The following is a 20,173-nucleotide window of genomic DNA, read 5'->3' as shown; positions in this document are numbered from 1 at the left end:
AAATCATATATGAACTGCGGAAATGAAAAAAATGAAAATGAAATGATCATTTCTTCATTTTCATTTCATTTGTGCAGTTCATATATGATTTATTTTATGTATCATTAACAAAAACCTTTCTTAGAAATTTTATTCCTTGTTGAAATTTTAGACACTTCATGTAATTACTCGGCCTTACTTTTATCTTAAATGAACGTTCCCTTCAAGATGATACTCTTGTTCTTCTATCTTCAGGTACGGGGACAGATACCCAAAGACCATTCTCGGGCGGTCAATTGCTATTGTTTGGTTCCTGGCCGGAATCGTTCTGTCTTCTCTTCTAGTTAGCTCGCTGACTTCGTCCATGTCCGTGCGGATTCTCGATAAACATTTAAGCGTGGCCACTCAAGGCAGAAAGGTCATTTATTTTTTATTTAATTTACATTATATTGCTTTGGTGAACTATCACTTATCACTATTACTGTCGCTTTCTCTTCTCTCTGCCGAAAGAAACTTCTATCAGAGATCATTAGAGCTTGCAGAAAACGATTTCTGTAACTTATTAATTCTTCATTAACTTACAAATTGTTTGACTGTTTAAATTACACAGAAGAAGCTCACAAAATGCAGCTTTCGGCGTTAAGAAGAGGATTCCGTGGCATTTTAAAAAAATAAAAAAATGGATTCAACTGCGTTCGTCGCATAAAAGCCTGTTCATGTAGTTTATTTTTTTGATATCCTTCACACAGGTTGGGTCACTGGCTCAGTTTCCAGAGTATGAAATTCTTGTCCGATACAAATCGCAAGTAGGAGGTAGTAAGTTTTGTATATTTACTACTATAGATATAGTAATAGGTGTAGTTATAATTACTAGTAAATTTCGACCCTGCTCGCCATAGAGCCTCACAGCAGCTCGTTGGTTGGAACATCCGAGCTGTAGAACTCGGATGGTCGTGAATTCGATTCTCTCCTGGAGCTAGCTTTCTAGCCTTAGAATTCTCCTTCTTCCAAATTGGTTCAAATGACTCTTCCGCATGAAAACGAGACAAGAAATATCTAAAAAGATTCTGATGCACAATTTCTCTTCTCTAAAAAGACTCAACCTTAGATTAAATCTAACAAAAAATGTCGGAAAGCGGATCCAGCGAACGGCACCCGCTTCGCTCGGAAGGAAGGTAGATCGAACAAATGGTATACGTACCCGCCTCACTCGGCGCATTTTCGCAGACTAACCTTGTTGAATTAAAGGTGTAAAATCCGTAATTCCGTAAATATATTTATCAGCAACCACATGAAAACTAGTCTGCTTAACAGACGCTTTCTGAGCCAAGCGAGGCGAACGCGGCATTTCGCGCGAAGCTCAAGGCGCGGGGAGGCGAAAAAATAAAGCGCCTGTTACCAATCCATTGTTCTGGCTCTTCCCACGTTCACTACATGAACGTCGCGTTCCAATTGGTTAATTGATGACGCGTTGTTCTGGCTAAATTTTGGCATGTTTGTCTTCAACAAAATGGCCGTCACGCAGTCACTTTCTTTTGACGATGCTCGGTTTGAAATGCTCTTTGTTTATTTCCAAATATTTCAGATATAATGGAAAAACAAAAGAAATGGTTAAATTTATTGTTAAAGAGGAAGGATGTTCTTGGATTGCTTCCAACTGGGTTTGGAAAAAGCCTGATTTACCACCTTTTTGAAATAAAGTGTTGACGGGCCAAACACGACTCATGTGAAACGAGACATTAGAGTTTGTTAGAACAACAGGTTTTTCCTCTTTTCTTTCTCGCTGCTGTGTTTGAACATTCTAAAATTTGACTGAGGAAATCCTATTTTTGCTGCACTGAGTCACATTGAAGGTGTTTCATGCACTAATTGCGTTTCGACGAAGGAGAACGCATACTATTTGAGTCTTTTTGCGCACCGTACATGAAGTAGTAACCGTTCTATATGCCAGGGTCGAGTTGTTCAAAGCTGGGTTAAGATAACCCAGGGTTAATGCGAGATTTGCATTCAGATTTGAAAGCTTAAAAAGGATTTCAGTTTTAATTCTTTTTGTGTACAAGTTGATGGTGGGAAGCTCTAAAAATAACAGAGAAAATTATCCGAGAAAATGCTTTTGAACACAAGAAAAAGAAACTCGGGTTAAATTTAACCCGGGGTTAAGCGCTAATCGGCCTTCGAACAACTGGGCCCAGGAGATTTCACGGTTTGGCCGCCATCTTGGGCCGGCCTGGCACATTCTGCCTCGATCTCTTGTTTTCAGATAATCTGGTATGCATTTTGTGACACTCGACCTTTCACAGATGAAACAGGCAGGGCTGTCAACCTCCTACGTCTTCAAATATTGAGAATTGACGGGGATGGGATGATAGATGACGTCATAATGGACGGCAGGTGACGTCATTTGTGAAAAAAAAAAACGCGGGAAAAACATGTTGGAATTGTAACATTTGACCCAATTGGTTTATTTCCCACCAATCACATCATTGTTTATATTACAATGGCATACCGGAGTTTGTGACGAAACGTTCGATGTTAACAGTAGGATAGCTCAAACAACACAAAATATTTGAAATTTCATCGTCAGAAAGTCGAATCTACAAGAAATGGCAAACTTCGGCGATTATCCGGGAGATTTCAGACTCTAATCTGGAGACCGGGGGAAACAATTCAAAATCTGGAGTCTCCCGAATTATCCGGGAGAGTTGACAGCCCTGAACGGGGATTTTCTGTTTACTACAGGTTTGTTTATAGTTTTTCTCGCAGTTTTCAATTAATTCAATTAGTTTTTTCATATAGGAAAATTTCCATTCTAAGATAATCGGATATGTAGATATTTTATGTTAACGATGCGTTCTGCACACTGTATTTGTTTTAATGGATTCAAGCAAGATCAGCTTAGATCGACCATATTTAATTCTATTACAAATTACATCTTTTCGCTTTTAAAGCTGTTTACAGCGTTGTATTTGCTTTTGTTTGTCACCATTTTTGAAAAATATACAAAAAGTTGAAAAGTGAAACGTTGACCTTTTCATCTCACTAATTTCGGGTGCGTTGAATGAGGTGAGTCGTGTTAGTCTAGTGTCACGCAACAAGGGTTTAAAGTAATGCTCGACGCTTAAACTTTTCAGATAATTTAATTTTTCTGTATCTCAATTTTTAGCCAATTTTATTGACCATCCTAGAGTGCAAAAGAATATCCTGAGGATCATAGTCAGTGTTTGACCTGTTGTTACATACATGTACTTTACTTAGAGGTTTAGCTCAGTAAATATAAAAGGTACAGCGGTGACGTTCTTGCATTTTTGAGGAAAAATGAAATAGTAACAAATTGTAAAGTAGGAGGATAAACAACAACACTGGTAAAGAGAGTTGCTGATATTCGTATTGATAAAAGTGTTTGATTTTGATATCTCAATATTACAAGCCCATCAGGGTTTGCACCCCCTTCCCATTATCACTCACTACCCACCAACCCACCTCCCCTCCCCATCGAACGCACTCCCCTAATTTGCAATTACTACTAGCAGAGAAATTATTTGCTGTGGTTTATGCTACTGTAGGTGTTTCTGGTGTCCAAAGTGACAATTTTCGCGCGAATAAAGGATCGTGTTTTGATTGGTCCTTTTGACATCACCACCCCCAGTCAATGATTGTGGGCGTAGGTGGGTGGAAGAGCCAGAACAATGGAATGGTAATAGCACCTCCCCTTGCTTGGCTCATAAAGCACCTGTTACGCAGGCTATCTAAAATGTGCAAGGTCTTTTATACACTGGTTATTTAACGTAGTTCAGAACGCGACAATGTAAGATGCATTTCCGTCAATCTATTCTTGCGAAACGTTCCACACCTTTACTTATCAGTCTAGAGATTCCTTCGGCTTGGCGTGCAACGATCCACTTAGAATGGAGCAGTCGCTGAATAATGACAATGCACGAACATGTCAACTGAGTGACCCGTAGAGATTGGCACTACAGTGTAGGTTCCTGCGGGCCCGTGCACTTGTGTAAATAAGTAAAGTCAAGAAAATATAGATTGTTGTTGACTGGGTGACGGGCCAAAAGAACTTTTGAGCAAGAGACTTGCTATAAATGTTTTAAATTCAACTAACAATATTTTCATTCCATAAAGGTAATTCCTTCCCTTCCCTAGAGAGGCTTGTTGATGCGCTCAAACAAGACGAGGTTGATGGTATCTTGGTTGACGTATACACAGCGCATTACAGGAGTGACCTCTTTAATGTGACCTGGATCAAAATCAGTCAAATACTCGCTTATAAATTCACCTGTGGGGTTATAATTAGTGGAAATGCAGCTAAACTGGAGCGAATATTTCGGGAGTATGTCGGCAATAAGAGTACAGTGGTCACCGATATTCTACAAAAGACTAACCAAGAAAATGAAAAGGTAATTGATACGGCATAAAAGACTGTCAGAATCGTCTCAATAACCTGCACCATGTCCACCATTTTCACACCATGATCAGTTACTCTTATCACCAAAACGGCTGTCATCAGTCATCTCGACCATCATATCAATATCCTCAGCAGTGACTCCGACTCGTCGTATAGTATATTAATAGTTTATTAACCTTACTTTCTACATGAATTCTTATCATCATCATCATCGTCGTCGTCGTCATCATCATCATCATCACCATTGAATGAACTACTGCATTGTACCTGTTGATTCTCTCCTTTGATTCTCTCCTTTGCTCCGACAGGTTTTCCTCCCGGTACAGTGGTTTTCCCCTCTCCCCAAAACTAACATTTCCAAAATTAATTCCAATTCGACAAGGGTTGATAAACTAAGACCCACAATGTGGATGTTCTTTCTCTAAGTCGATGTAAATTTTAATTAATTATTTATTCATCATTGGTGACGTCTCCCTAAGTGTCATTAACACTACGTTAATGATCGTTCTCAAGCAGCTCCTATCGTATAAAACGTATGTTTTCTCTCTCCCCGAGGGCCTTTCCTAATATCGAATATCAACTAGTAGTAGTAGCTAAGGTAAAAAGATCTGGCACCTTCCAGTTTTGTAGCCTTGTGCCGTTGTTTACTTCATTCTACTTTAGTTGTTCATTCAATTGCTCTTAGAGTGTTGAAATAATGAAAAAGATTATTGATGATGATGATGATGATTATGATGACGATTATACTTTATTCAACGTGAAGAAATGCACTACGGTTGTGATATAACAACATACTGATATACTCCCGTAGCAATTGCAAGCTAGTTTTCAATTACTTAACGAAGAACTAATCTTTGGATAACCACAGATTGACACAGAGTTAACTTAGTGAAGTTACTAAATGACCTAAAACCTTACAATCAAATTCAACTTGATCTATTTCTATAGGTTTATCACACACAAAGCAGAATACAAAAAGAAAAGGTTCCTCTACTGGATCCAGGGACAGCTCTGTTTAACCTGAGTCTATTTATCTTGTTCTCCCTGCTGTGCGTAGCTGTTATTATTGGAATGTTGTATCAGTTATGGTACAGTGGACGGCAAAAACGGCGTTACGATATACAAGGTACCGCAACTCGATGACCACTGAAGTTTCAAGCTAGTAATATCTTTATAGGACTAAGATAATCCGAGAAAACCACGCCGAATGATTGAGTAGGCAAATCCAGGGGGGTTGAGAGTGGATCCCCCAATGATCTATCATAGTAGGTGGGGCTAAACAGAATGGGTGAGCATCAGCACCTTAGGGGGTGAGAGGCATGCTTTCGCGGGAAAAATTGCAAATTCAGCACTACTGAAATGCAGAATAATTTATGCCAAAGGCCTTTTTCTAATGGTTTTTTTTTTATATTGCATGTTTGCAGCAATAAGAATGAGAGAAAGGAAAGAATACAAGAGGATGAAACAGGAGCTACAATCTACATTGGAAGAGTTTTATCAACGTTTTTATTTAACGTACAAACAAATGCGGTTGAAACATCGCAAGCAGCTAAAATGTTTGAAAAAAACGGAAAAGTCTCTAAATAACCCACCGAACAGGGACTTGGTCTAGTAAGCCTTTCATGAGAAGTGAGGCTATAAATGCCGCCTCCCATTTATAGGAAAGGTCAAATCAGGAGTCTGTTTGACAGTATGTTTGATCACTGATAACGAATTTAGCATTTATCTGAGAATGGTGCTCTATAACGTCTCTCGTCTCTATAGAAGCTTATCAGTCTTGACGATGCTTGTCTCTCAGCGCAAAAACTAGTTTTATTTCAGTTTTATTCCTTTTAGCATTAAATTATTGCAGAAACAGTATTTTTAATATACACATTCTAAGATCAGTAAATTTCGGCCCGATTTTGCGAATTAAGAAGCTATTTTTTCTTTTTCCGTTCTTTTTTTATATCAGTGATGGTTCAATACAGACGTAATGATCAAGTGAACAGCCCTCATAATGCCATAATAGTTAGAATAAATAATAACAAAAATAACTTTATTTTAGTTTCAATGTATTTAGCTTTAGAGTTAGCTAAAAGGGGACACTTTCCTATGTACTGGCACTAATCTATTACATGATTTTTAAATTAATGATCTTACCTAAAACCTAAAACTATATACAAATTACACGACTCAGAATTTACACAGGGCACAACAGTTACTAAGCCATCGTCTCGTGGGTTTTGTAAAGAAAAAAGTTTTTTAAAAACTGCACACACATTAGCCTCCTTCCATTTGTGGGGTACAGTGCCACTGTCTATCGTGTCTTGAGAGATAGATGTCGGTTAGTATTGGAGCAATGTCTGCAGCAAAAGTTTTGAGAAACCAGGGTGGAATCTGGTCGGGGCCACAGGCCTTGTTAGGGTTTAATGAAGATAGCTGTGTATATAGTGTAGTAAAGTGTAGGATGATGCAGTCTTGGAGCTAAGCATTGGAGACAATGTATATCAGTGTTATATATAACATATATTCGGTACATTGTAATTCCACATACATGACGGTCCTACCTACAATAGATATCGTAACACGGTACTGGACGGCAGCATGATGAAGAAGGCAACTCGCGCTATCAGCTGTAAATTAAGGCCACAAATAACTTCTCTGCTCCCTGTGTAGGTGCATTCTTTCTGCGTACCCTGGGGGAATAGACCGCTAAGAATTCAAATCACAGCGTTCTGGGCATGAAAAGGAATAACAAGTTGTCATAAAAGAGGATCATATCAAGAGGCCTGTCAGACAGGATACTTTATTTTATGATGTAGCTTGAGGCCTAAACATCAATAGCTGACAGGTCTACTCATGCCTTTATTTAAACAAGGTATCGTATGACATGACTGTTGGCAAGCCGTGGTTGTATTATTTATACAACAGAAGTTAAAACAGTTTTCTCGAGCTTTAATGGTGTCCTGTCTTACAACTTTGAATTTGGGGCAGGATTTTTTTTAATGTGATTTATTTAGCTTCCTTATCTGTTGTAGCGATTTTCTATTGTTTCGCCGTTGATAAAATGGCCTCAAATCGCTGTGGTTAACTGTTCATCGTCCCCAGACCTTTGTTTCACCTATTCTCTTCATCTTCGGTAGTCTGCGTAGCTGGCGGGATCACTCTACGGAAGCGCCTTTTGGTACCCTGGGAACAGGCACTTTAGGGAGAAAAAGGGCGAATAATAATAGTCCCGGGAATAAAGCGAGCGCGAATAAAGCGGGGTATTGAGGACGTGCAGGGGCACTGAGGAACTTTACGCCGTAGCCGCCGGGGGAGGAGGGGTGGACATTGCGCAGCGCAACTGCATGGCTTTGCCGCGCGATCAGCTAGGCTGCGAAGGATACCATGGATACACCCTCATTCTCCTCACGGCTTTACAGCCTAAACAAAAACAGCAAAAGCAGCCGTGGAATGATAAATCCCCCCAGCTAGTCTACTTCACGTTGCTTGGTTACAGGTATTTTGCTTCAATGTAAACACGACATAACAGCAAATCAAATATGTCATCCCTAATGATATTATTGGGCTTTTAATTTTTTTCTCAAAAGAGACGACTACAAACTTGATGTTGTCCATTCACAAACAAACGACTATATTATTCAGTTTTATCACGCAACATAAGGATTGATTTTTCGGTTGTGGATGATGACACTATCTTGGATCGACGGGAAGTTAAAATATGCGACAGTGAATTGAAGCTCTGAGGAGATTTTATATGGTGGCTGTTTCCGAATGTTACCGGGCCATGGATTTTCTCAAACCAGGCTATCCTTCGCAAATTTCTCGAATAATAATACCAGAATATATAAAGTTATGTAAGGCAAAATTTTCACCAGCTTTGCTTCTCACTCTTTGTAAACACCAAACACTACTCCAACAGCAAACAAGGTTTCATTCTTGAAGCTTTCAGACACGAACTGGTCGCAATTAGTGTCCCAAACAGATCGGCTGGCTATTCTCACACCCTGGCCTTTATTTTGTCCTATCGTGACGGAACAGACAAACTTGAACCGTGAATACCCCAGCAACTTTAAATCACTCATGATGGAGTTACACATTCCTTTGGCCACCTCTCTGCACAGTTTAGCGTCGTATTTTTGTGTTTCAAGAGACTGAAGATGTTGATGAAGAATAGCTCTCACCTCAGCCACGCTGAATCTCTTGTCTGGTTCCATTTTGTATGTGTTTTCAGTGATCAGTGTTGCTCCTCGAGGCCGAGCCGAGGAGTGAACCGAGTTCTGCTCTAAAGAACCAACAGGGCACGAGAAATAGGTCATGAGGAAATTACCCCTTTGTGGCGGAGCTTTCGGTGTTGGGAAAAATAAACTTGAGGCACTTGAGCTGCTCCTGGCGCGAGCTACACGTTCATCCATGTTTGACACAAAACCTTGTACACATCATATACTTGTCCGCCAAGTCCGATGACAACTGAAAAGTGATACGATATCTTTGTATTCTGATATCCGGTATGTAGAATCGCGCGACACACGTGCTCGTCTGCACGGAAACGGATAACTAAAATGTTTGTGCCCATTTTTATCTTCACAGCGCTTTCTTTTGGGATGATCCGGATCAGATGGTGGTAAATCTTCGTCAACATAATTTTCGTTTATAAATCTTGATCCGATTCATTTCTCCCCAAATTAGATAGATCAGGGGTCGTGGAGTCCGGGACGGGGGGAGGGGCACTCAAGGAACATGATTTCTATGAAACAAATAAGATTTTCTAGTCACCTAAGAGCAAAAGTTAGGTGCTAGAACAAAGCCCTGTTGTTGGTACACCCGCTCATCGCCCTTTCAAACCGAACCAAAAATCAATCGAACGCATCGGTTGGATTGTTGTTGCATTGGTTTGGTAATCGAACATAACCGAACTGGAACTTTTCGAATTCGGTGAGTTCGATTACCGAACTCGATCGAACTGAATAATAATAATAATAATAATAATAATAACAACAACAACAACAATAATAATAATAATAATAATAATAATAGCAACAACAACAATAATAATAATAATAATAATTATTATTATTATTATTATCATGATGATGATGATGACGACGACTATGAAGATGATGATGATAACATTTACTTTTATAGCGCCACATTCATTGCTGTCCTATGGCGGTTTACAACAACAATTAATTTTGTAAAAAATAAATTAACAGTAATGCACTGTTTAAACATTTTAAAAAAGCTATGCGTTGAAAATAACAATATTGTTAAAATGAATAAAATTGAATAAATATTGTTAAAGTAATATCGATAAATTCACAGTTAATGCTGGAACTGCTTAGCGACGGTAGCGGGCATAAGACTTGCACTTCAACTTTGACAGTCAACGGCCAACTCACGTACCGTACAGGTACAGGTATCAGTTCACGTTGCAAAGTCCAAGCTGGCGGTCGCCGCCAAAGTCAGCTAAAAATAAACAATAAACTTTTCATCGACACCGACGGCGAAAAAAAGAGCACTCGTGGTATACTCATCTTGCCTGTATACTCTTGTTTGAAATTGAAGACAACGCTTAACCGCAACGCCTTGTTTAAAACGACATGAAACCTGTTTTTTGTAGACATATTAAATTCTGCAAGCAGGAATACTGCAATGCTGATCGTACTACGTGAAAATTAACTCTGCAAGACATCAACACGACACCGAAAGAACTCAAAACAGAGCCATAGACAGCTGTTGATGTCTTGCAGAGTTAATTTTCACGTAGTACGATCAGCATTGCAGTATTCCGCTTGCAGAATTTAATATGTCTACTTTTCATTTTTGCTGATCAGGTCTTTATAGATCCTACGTTTTCCGGCATATTCGTCTGCGGTCCTTTGCAGTCCTTTGTGGTTAATGTTTGTACTTTGTTTTTTGTACAATTGTTGAAGCTTATATTTCCGAACGTTAGTTTGTGTTCGATTGGCAAAAGTTTAGGTAGTAGGCGTCGAAGGAGGTAAGGTAAGGCAGGCTAAAGTTTTGGATGAGTTCGATTACCGAACCCAGTCGAAGTCAATCGAACGATTGGAGTTCGATTGGGTCGGGTTTTTAAGTCTTCTGCTACAAAGACACCCTGTTTACGCTAAATAGTGAAATTATTTACCCTGGTAGACTCGAGACCTTGAAAACCAAACCCTATTAAGTGGCACAAACCCGCTTAGGCCAAATATGGGAGTGCCTAAGGGCCGCGAGGGAAGGTTGACATTGGAAAATCCGGTTAGGATATCTGAGTCTGGGAAAAAGGGAAGGACTCAGGACCTGTGAAAGTGCTCGTAAGCGACCACCTAGGTAATTCATCAAAGCTATAGCATGGACAGTTTCGTCTGGAGTTCCCTTCACCCCTTCACGCTTTCCGGCAAGATCGGGAAATGTTTAAGTCTCCTGTAATCTGTCTCTTCCATTTTCTTGAAATTGTAGGGTTTTACAAGCAGGTAATGTAGGCTCGGGGAGCTCGGGTTTTGCACCTGTAAGTTGCTGCAATCTCGTCTGCAAGAAAGCTTTCTACAACTAGAGCTAGCCCTTCCAAAGAGCGAATCCCAGTGCGAAAGCTACAGTTCGAAACATCAGCTTTTCAATCTTTTCATGGTGGTAAATTCACTATATCATCTCAGCTGATAAAGCTAAATTTTGGGATTTAATTCCTTCACTGACACAGCAACAAAGTTTCTTTTTGAAACTACTACAGAACAATGTACTTTATTCTATAATAAGTGATGACTGAGAGCTTTTTCTCTGTCCTACTTTCATGACACAACAAAGTGACATCTTTCTCAAGAGACACCATAAATAATTATGTGCTCATTGTCTGACTAATCATTGTTTAGAATTGCAATATTGGTCAGACATTTGCCTCATGGCAACAAGTAGATTTTCACCTGTGAGCAAGCCCACCATTTCAATAGCAAGGGGAACAGGCCACGCAACTTGTCATGACATTGCCAAAATAGAGAGTTTGCTCCCAGCAGGCTAACAAAGTCTGGATTCAGTGTCCTATGGACATGTGAAACTCTACGAAATCATGAAAATGTTTTCACCAATCTGTGTGAAACCATGTCTCTTGTGAGCTCCGAAGACCTTTCTCTCTCCCAGTGTATGTAGAGATACATAGAAATGGATCAACGTTTATATGTAAATTTAAACAGTGTTCATGGAGCACTTCTCTTCAGCTGGGCATGGATAACTTCTGTTAACCACAATACCTCACTGTGTGCATTATTGGTTAGGTCAGCAATCTTTAACACTCTGATGCTGGGCAGACACTCCGTAATCGTAACACTTGACCTCAGCTGACCAGCAACCATGACATACATTCCTAAAATAAAATTAAAATCAATAATTTAATCAACAATAACAACCATTGTATTTACTACACAAAAGTGTACAAGAACAAAATAAAATATTAACTAAATCAGGCAAAAAGGTACTCAGAATATAAAAACTAAACAACCTGAGTAGTTCAGTAATAAATTACTTAAAATTTCATACTATTGGTTGTAACAGCATAATAATAATAATAATAATAATAATAATAATAATAATAATACATAAGTCAATAACTTAAGACGGGGAGAAATGTACAAAGACGGTACCAGATAATAGCAAAGTCAAGCAATGTTATCGTGTTTTGAGCTACATTGTAACAAGTTAAGGATAAGTTAACATTACTAGACCAGCATTAAAGAATTTTTTCATCATTAACCACTTCAGTAAAAGCAAAGAACTGCTTTGTAATTCTCAGGGTTTTTGGTAGCATCTGGAAGTACCAGATACAGAAGTTCAGCTGGCAGACTTTTGATTGTTTTTGTACGGCAACCTAAAACCCCAAATGCCAGTCATGCCACTCCCCTGGCCCATTTTTGGCGCGAAACGCAAATGGAAACCTCAAGCAAGACAAGTCGACCTCTCATGACTTCCTCGCTTGCTGCTTGGCTGCTTTGCCGCCTAAAATGCTTGCTCTGCTCACTAAGAATTCATGAGGTCGTCTTGTAGCAAGTCAACTGCTAGCTCAGAGGGACAAAGTTAGAAACCCCGGCAAACCTAAATTTTTAAAGCATTCTTTTCACAACTGCCTCAGTTGCATCTTTAACTTCAATGATCTTCTTTGCATTATTTTATTTTAACTGAGTGTGTACCATTAGATAGGATGCCAATACCTCCTGGAATTTTCTTAAACCACTTCAAGAGTGTGTTTTTTCCAGTTAAATCAATAATAAGATGATTTTGCAAAAAGTATCATATTTGGCAATTCTTTAGGAAATTTAAGTCTGATTGACTCGGACATCATTATTTTACTTTCTCCACTCCAAGCAACTCATTACTGTGAAAACAGTTTGTCATTGAGGAAAATATTGTAATATCAAACACAAGCTAGCTTGCCCAGTTTGCGTACAAGAAATTAAAAATAACACGAACTATTGAAAATGTATTGTAAGTACAAAGTGCTGTAATCACCTTTCTGGATGAAGAGATCTTTCACAATTCTAGTAACTCCATTAGCTTGGATTATACCCGTCCCATCATCAAGAAACAGATCATTTCCATCTGCAGACACTAGCACTACAATACCCTGTAGCCAGACTTGATTGCTGGAATCTGAATGGATGCTGTCATTGTGCAATTGACTGGCAAAGACCTTCCTGGCAGGAGTGTTTAGAATGACTTGCTGTTTCTGTGACATGGGTACTGCCGCAAGATCAAGAATAATTCCTCATTAGAAATTTCTGGTCAAAGTGCAAAACTTTTACATTGAGATCTACGTCACTGATACATAATAACAATAATAATAAAAATAATCATAACTATAACAAAATTGTCAAATGTGATTGGCTCTCAACTGCCCTGATTTCAGCCTTAATTGGACAGTTTAATAGGACAGTACACGTCATGCCTAAGTAATTGGACAGTACGCACCATCACGCGCGCTTAAATGACTTTTTTCTTCACTGCTAGCAAAACAAAAATTTCGCATTTCTTGTGTTTTAGTTTAACAAATTTTGTTAAAGTTATGATTAATTGGTAACAGAACTTTGTGTCGTCCAATTCAGTCTGTCATTATACTCATGATTAAACAAATCGGACTCCCGCTATGCGGTCGTCCGATTTTGTTAATCACTCATATGATTACAGACCGAATTGGACTCCACTCAGTCCTGTTACCATTTCTAATAATAATAATAATAATAATAATATTCCTAATAATATAATAATAAGTAATGGTAACAGGACTGAGTGGAGTCCAATTCGGTTTGTAATCATACGAGTGATTAACAAAATTGGACGACCACGTAGTGGGAGTCTGATTTGTTTAATCACGAGTATGATTAGTAATGGTAACAGGACTGAGTGGAGTCCTATTCGGTCTGTAATCATAGGAGTGATTAACAAAATTGGACGACTGCGTAGCGGGAGTCCGACTTGTTTAATCACGAGTATGATTACGAACCGAATTGGACGACACAAGGTCCTGTTACCAATTAATCATAACTTTAACAAAATTTGCGAAATATAAAGCTCTTTTTAAAATCAAAACACAAGAAATTCCAAGATTTTTGCTAGCAGTGAAAAAGAAAAGCCATTTAAACGCATGCATGATGGCGCGTACTATCCAGGCATGATGCGTACTGTCCAGTTAAACTGTCTTATTAAGGCTGAGATCAGGGCAGTTGATAGCCAATCAGATTTGCAAATTTTGTCATAGTTATGATTATAATAATAATAACACTATTACTATTATTATTATTACTATTACCACGGCTTAACTGACAGAAGCCCAACGAACATTGCAACTTAATCATCCAGACGATCATGTTCCATTCACAGTTAGTTTATTTTACTATTATCAACTCGAGTACGCAGGTATTCAATTCATCGTCCTAGAAACAAAATGGTTATTTTTTGATACTGAGACCTTAGACTTAAAGGAATTTTTTCAAAATGGACGCCATTTCAAGAATTCCAGACTGTGGGTAAGCACTCCTCAGATTTTGCTTGCCCAGGGCCACTTCCTGCTTGTGTTAGTTTATGTTCTTTTAGAGGATGACTTGCCTGGACCCTTGTACTTGGTCAGCAAGAAAATCTACTGTCATGAACTACTGAATGGAACTGTTTTTTGAGCTATGTGAAAAGGTACTTTTGTATCAAAAAAGTGGTGCGTATCAAAAAGGGCAAGGGTTAGATAGGGCCTTTGCACAGAGTATTCCTATACACAACTTGGTGGAGTGGTCCTGGGCTGACTTAAAGTGTGGTATTACAGGTATGTGTTGCTTGCACAGCGCAACCGTAGAGTGTCAAGTTACTGGTACAGGTAACTGGGGGTTAAGAGCGGCCGTCCGTAAATATCGCCTGGGGTGTGCAAAATGAAAAAATTGAAAATCGCCAAACCTTGTCAGAATATAGGTATAGGTAAACTATTTCTAGAAAAATAACTTTTAGTGCGATTGGATTTTTATTTTACGCGTACAGCAACCGAGTCGGTTTGGAGGCTCTCAGATCAGTTTTGACAGGCTCAAGAACATATATTACTTAAAAATCGTTTAATATATAGATTTAGTCAGGGCTAAAAGCAAAGCTCACGATAATATTTATAGTTTGTTCAAACAAAATATAAAATCATGTAATACTGAGCGGGGAAGGCAACGCCGGAGAATGGTGAAAAACAACAATAGGTCTAATTGGCAAAAAAGCAACTTTGCACGTGCAGCACACTTTTTTTCTACATTTCTTTGCCATTGTTTTGCACGACTACAATGTGAAACTTCCAGGAACTTCTTAGTTACGCGTTTTTTTCGTTCACTTTTTTTCACTGCCGCTCATTTTCACCTTGCATTGGTGGCCGCTAGCATTTCTCATTTTGTGAAAGGTTTGAACCCAGGAGTCATTTCAAAAGGTTGAGTTTGATCGTTTAGGTGAACGTAGTCCTGAATAGGACTGTTGTTGTTTCCAGTGACTGACATTTCGACAACCTGTGCGGTAGTCATCTTCAGAGTCAAAGTGAGTTGTATCACGTCAGTTGATGGTTGATGGTCGCAGCATTTTGTCATTTTGTCACCGCCGTTACAAAATTTTCATGTAGTTCTTCAAACAAAAAAATGTCTCCTTTGATTTTTGTCTCTCGCTCTAAATCTCTGTCGCTCTTTTTCTTGTTGAGCTTCGCTACGCCTACTTTCTCTTTTTCTCTGTGTTTCTCTTGCTCTATATTCCAAACTTGTGGACGTGACAATTAATCTAAGCGTAATACTTTAGAAAACACGGATACAGAGACAATTTCCAATTTCCTCTTCATTGACTCTTTAGTTGTTTCTGCTCTACAAGACACGGGTGGCTATGCGATTTCCCGTCAAAATAACCTCGAGTTGCATTTGGGTTGCCATACCTGTTGATTGAGTTATTTTACATTGCTATGCCTGTGGTGCAGACGGACGGCGGTCAGTGTATGGTCACGTGATTACCAAATTTTCTCGGATGGGTAGTTTACCACATTTTCTTACCCATGGTGCTCCGCTGCGCGCTTCGCGCGCGAGAGCTCCGCTAAAAATTATATAAGTAACAAACTCTGCCTCTGAAAATCATAATAGAAAGAGCACAACTTAACCAATAGTTTCGATGTGAAATTTTCCAATTCCACAGCAAATCTAATATTTTAAAGAATTTTAATTATTTTTACTTGTTTTACCGATTTTTGACAGACAAAAAATTGGTAACTTTTAGACACAAAAATCACTACTTGGTATACGGCTTTGAGCGATAACTTTCCTACCAGCAAAAAGAACAAGGTGTCTTCCTCAAACAACTGCAATAAAATTTTTGGGCAATCGTCTCAGGTGCTTACACGTTGCAAAGACAACCTGAACCGTGTATGTACCGTCACGTCGAGTCACGGATGTCAGACAAACGGAAAAAAATTGTGCTCCCCCTGAACATTTTCTTGTAATTCTCTACGTACTTTTGTTCATTTTTTCGCCTTTTAACCAAATTGAACTCATTATCTACAGAAGGCAGCTACAAAAAGAGCTGAAAAGATCCAAAACAATAACGTAACGTCCCTTACCTGCTTAGCAAAACACTTTCCTAACTTCCCGCCATTTTGAAAAATTGTTTGCATATTTAAGGCAAGCCGAAAGCCTGGGTTTGAATTACCGGCTGACGTCATACATCATGGCGGACCCGTAGATCGTGTACAATGGGGAGGACATGGAGGGACGTTCTCGGTGTTCAGGCTTTATTTAGTTTTATTCCAAAATTATGATCAGTAAAAGTACAAGGGTAAAGGGAAATCTACAATGTATAGGAAGAGAGTGGCATATTTTTACGACGAGGACGTTGGAAACTTCCATTATGGTGAGTTTATCCTTGGAAGTTAGCATCTAAGCTTTTAATATATATACCGGTAATAAGAAACTGGAAATTACGTGCTTTGACACATGAGTTATTTAATACTAACACAGCTTTTGATAAATCATAAGCTTGCTGTGTTCTATCAAAAGTCTGGTGTGATTTAAAATCTGTGTTGCTTACCGTGAAATTTAAGCCGAGATCATTGACCTCTGTTTATGAAAGGAAGCTCTATAATATTAACCTGACTTCGGTGTAAATGGTACTTTGAATGTTCATTTGGAACGGGTTTATGCGTTTACCACATATGACCAAGGGAAGTAAGATTTCCATATAACCCCATACATTTATTATGCATGCAGCAATTTTATACCTGCCAACTCTCACGCCTGCGGACTAAAGACATTGATCTCACGCATTAAGGACAATTTCTTATGCCTGACTCTCAAATCACGACGAAATGTTCTTTCAATCATAATTAATAACGAAAATTCAACTCAATTTCCTCGAAAATATTCCAAACAGACGCTGAAAGATGACTTCGTGTCAATGAAGCTTGATGTAGACGTCCTTGAAGAAGCATTCGCTTTATAACTTTAATTGGTCTTGTTTCGAGCATGCAGTCGCTTGGGCGGACAAACCATGCCATGTTGTGTTGTATTGGGTGAATCTTTTGTTTTCTGTCTCGCAAAACTTGATCCTCAACTCAATTCTCGATAGGTTTAGCTTGTTCTCGATTTTATATCTATTACACATGTAGTTACCTTGGGTAGGGAAAACAAAGCGAAAACAATGAAGCATTAAACAGTGCATAACAAAAGCGTAAGCTAGTTTTAAAAATGCGCTTTCAAACTAGTTAATGATTTTGTGTTAACGCAGAAAACGTGCGTGTGTTTTGCGTGTCCATAGGTTGCTTATCTCTGAGCTGTACTGTAATAAATGACCAGGGGCTGAAACTAGCCATATAATAAATTGGCCTCTTATAAATATCTCCTTCCTTTGTGCCTAATTTGGTGGTGGTCTAAAGTAAGGCAAATTTCTTATAATTTTTATGGATTATCTGTCGAAAAAGATTCAGTGATCACACCTCTGTATTATTCTTAAGTCAAAAATATAACTTTGAAAATTGATGGTACAGTCTCAGTCGAAATTGTTGGGACACTTTGCTGTCTTCTTGCCCTCCCAATGTTGGTGTGCAAGATTTGGATTTAACTGCGAAAAACAACATTGGGAGGACGAGGAGATGGGCCAGAAGTAAAAAAAAAAACAGGGTTGGGTGGAAGTGTCCCAACTATTTTTGTCTGGGACTGTAGCTAACTGTACATGTGGTCGATTCCAAAAGTGATCACTTCCAAACGTAATCTTCTCTAGCAACTCTGGAATGTTGTTTGTCATCTGGTAGTTAAAAATAGTATCATGATAATTATGTATTGTTGGATTTGAAGAGTAAACATGTTTCGTTTTATCCTTTGTCTTGTAGTTGTAATGTTTGTTAAATTTGTTGGTTTTTGTAGCTTAAAATGTTCCTTGTTTTTTTTTTTTTTACCTTCAGGCCCTCATCACCCAATGAAACCTCACAGACTCACCTTAACACATAACCTAGTTTTTAACTATGATCTTCACAAGAAAATGGAGGTAATTTTTATATCATACATATAGCTCTTTATTTTCCAGGCACTAGGATCAAGGAATAAATAAATGATAAGAAATGACAGTGTTTAAGTACACTGTAAGTCATCAATTTCAGTGTCAACAGGAGAGAGAAAGGGTATTGCATATCTTGTGGGGTTCCTGGCCAATACATTAGTCGATGTCTCAAACAATAGTCTATTTCTTGACCGATCCTCAATAATAACTAGTACATGTACTTTATGTCTCAACTGAATACTGTAACACATTGCAGATTCTCAGTCATTGTCCTGTTAATTTCATAAGCAACTGTCAAAATGAATGATAATTGCGATCTCTTCTTGCCCAAGGAATGTGACCCTCCGTTTTTGTTGGTGTTTTTTTCTCATTATGGTTACATTGTATGTTACAGGTCAAATTTGATCTCAGGTTAATTTTGATTTTGATTCTCAATTTCCTTTGTCCTCAAGCCTTAGCAGACAAAGGAATTCAAGAATTGACCTAGGTTAAAAATGTTTAACCCGAGAACAAATTAATTTGACCCGTGACAGTTACAAGAAGAATATGTTTTAAGGTGAAAAAAATGTGGATAGTAGAAGTTGTAATATTTTGATATGAATCACGTGAAACTCCACATTAATTTTTTGAGCCACAGAGGAGTACAATGTATGAGATAATGTTAAAACTACTTATTTTTCTTACGTTTTTTGCAAGATCGGTTAGTTTGAAGTCACTTTACTGAAAAATTATTCATATGGGCTCTAGAATTTAGTAAGATTCATTGTTTTTGCTACATGTGATTATTATGATATGAATTTGTGACAGTTGTTCAAGTTTTGAACATTTTGTGTGCAACTACATGTAGGAAAAAACACAGGGAAAAACAAGCACGATGACCTTATCATTTTTGCAGTTGTTTAACCCATTTGCCCCTGAGCCACCCATAACCGCTTGGTGGGATCCACATCCCTTCTACCCCTTGTGACATCATCAGTTTTAATGGTCAAGGACAACTTTGTCTGCTTACTTGTACCGAGTGAAGAGATCTTTCAAACCATACCAGAATGAACAAAATTCAGTCAAGGACATGGGAGAAAAAGGCAAAAAACCATGTAACATTTACCTGAAAAATTCCTTGAAAATCTTGTTCCACTACCTCCAAAAAGCTTTCCTAAAATTTTTTCCACCAAATGCCCAACAAAAGAAAAAAAACGAGGAAGGAAAATTAGCCAAAAAGAGGGGAAGAGAGAAAGTGTAGAGTTAAAGTCAAGACTGCTGTGTCACTGGCTTTTAAACCCAATTTTGCTTTCTGCGCATGCCCAAACTTCACAAGCTAATATTTTGCATCTGGATCAGAGGGCTGCGAACTGTACGACTTTTAAATGGCTTTATGGTAAGTTTAAGCTCTTATAGAACAACAGTGACCAGAAAACCGCTTGAGTATCCTCAAAACGCATTTTTCAACAAAATTTCCAGGGGCAAATGAGTTAATGTCCAGTATACATAGGTGTATGGCTGTCAATTGTGGCAAGTTTTTAAAAATCTGGATAGTACATGTCCATTCTTTTCAAGGGAATTACCTTAATACATTGTACATCTATGATAAAAATTTGTTAACTGCCAGCTTATGAATACATGCATGGTTGACCAATACTGCTACTTGGTCAAGACAGCAACCCAATTAAAGGGACAGTGTCCCGATTATGCGCACGCGCGAAGGTCATCTGTTTTTTCTTCAAAAGACAATAGAACTGTCAAATTGACTCAACAAGATTTCCTTCCGGACTGCACCGC

General features: G+C 38.5%; 4 protein-coding genes across 5 annotated transcripts in view; 2 read left to right on the top strand and 2 right to left on the bottom strand.

Moving 5' to 3' along the window:
* The window catches only part of LOC140921321 (uncharacterized), a 51,537-nt gene extending 44,473 nt beyond the window's left edge, over positions 1–7,064 (top strand). The window contains exons 12-16 of one of the 2 annotated variants that reach the window (XM_073371319.1): positions 235–397; positions 729–792; positions 4,111–4,385; positions 5,342–5,519; positions 5,818–7,064. In XM_073371319.1, the coding sequence (XP_073227420.1) occupies positions 235–397; positions 729–792; positions 4,111–4,385; positions 5,342–5,519; positions 5,818–6,005 (868 nt within the window). In that variant the 3' untranslated portion in view covers positions 6,006–7,064. Of the gene's footprint in view, positions 1–234; positions 398–728; positions 796–4,110; positions 4,386–5,341; positions 5,520–5,817 lie in introns of both variants that reach the window. The other variant, XM_073371318.1, reaches the window with a different exon arrangement.
* Positions 7,065–7,164: 100 nt separating this feature from the next.
* On the bottom strand, positions 7,165–8,880 carry LOC140921322 (dynein light chain Tctex-type 5-B-like). Its single transcript, XM_073371320.1, has one exon. It carries the CDS (start codon positions 8,791–8,793, stop codon positions 8,266–8,268), a length of 528 nt encoding a protein of 175 aa, XP_073227421.1. The 5' UTR covers positions 8,794–8,880; the 3' UTR covers positions 7,165–8,265.
* Positions 8,881–11,083: 2,203 nt separating this feature from the next.
* LOC140954058 (recQ-mediated genome instability protein 2-like) lies at positions 11,084–16,551 on the bottom strand. Its single transcript, XM_073403461.1, has 3 exons — positions 16,467–16,551; positions 12,872–13,102; positions 11,084–11,732 (listed from the first exon to the last, which is right to left on the bottom strand). The coding sequence occupies exons 2-3, from the start codon at positions 13,095–13,097 to the stop codon at positions 11,566–11,568; spliced, it is 393 nt and encodes a 130-aa protein (XP_073259562.1). The 5' UTR covers positions 13,098–13,102; positions 16,467–16,551; the 3' UTR covers positions 11,084–11,565.
* A 13-nt stretch (positions 16,552–16,564) lies between these two features.
* The window catches only part of LOC140954057 (histone deacetylase 3-like), a 24,269-nt gene continuing 20,660 nt past the window's right edge, over positions 16,565–20,173 (top strand). The window contains exons 1-2 of the mRNA XM_073403459.1: positions 16,565–16,756; positions 18,303–18,385. Of these exons, the coding sequence (XP_073259560.1) occupies positions 16,699–16,756; positions 18,303–18,385 (141 nt within the window). The 5' untranslated portion in view covers positions 16,565–16,698. The remainder of the gene's footprint in view (positions 16,757–18,302; positions 18,386–20,173) is intronic.

Source organism: Porites lutea, chromosome 12 (assembly GCF_958299795.1).
Source record: "Porites lutea chromosome 12, jaPorLute2.1, whole genome shotgun sequence".
In the NCBI taxonomy this organism is placed as follows: domain Eukaryota; kingdom Metazoa; phylum Cnidaria; class Anthozoa; order Scleractinia; family Poritidae; genus Porites; species Porites lutea.
Note: the sequence above shows the minus strand (reverse complement) of the source record. Positions and strands in the feature narration are given on the sequence as shown.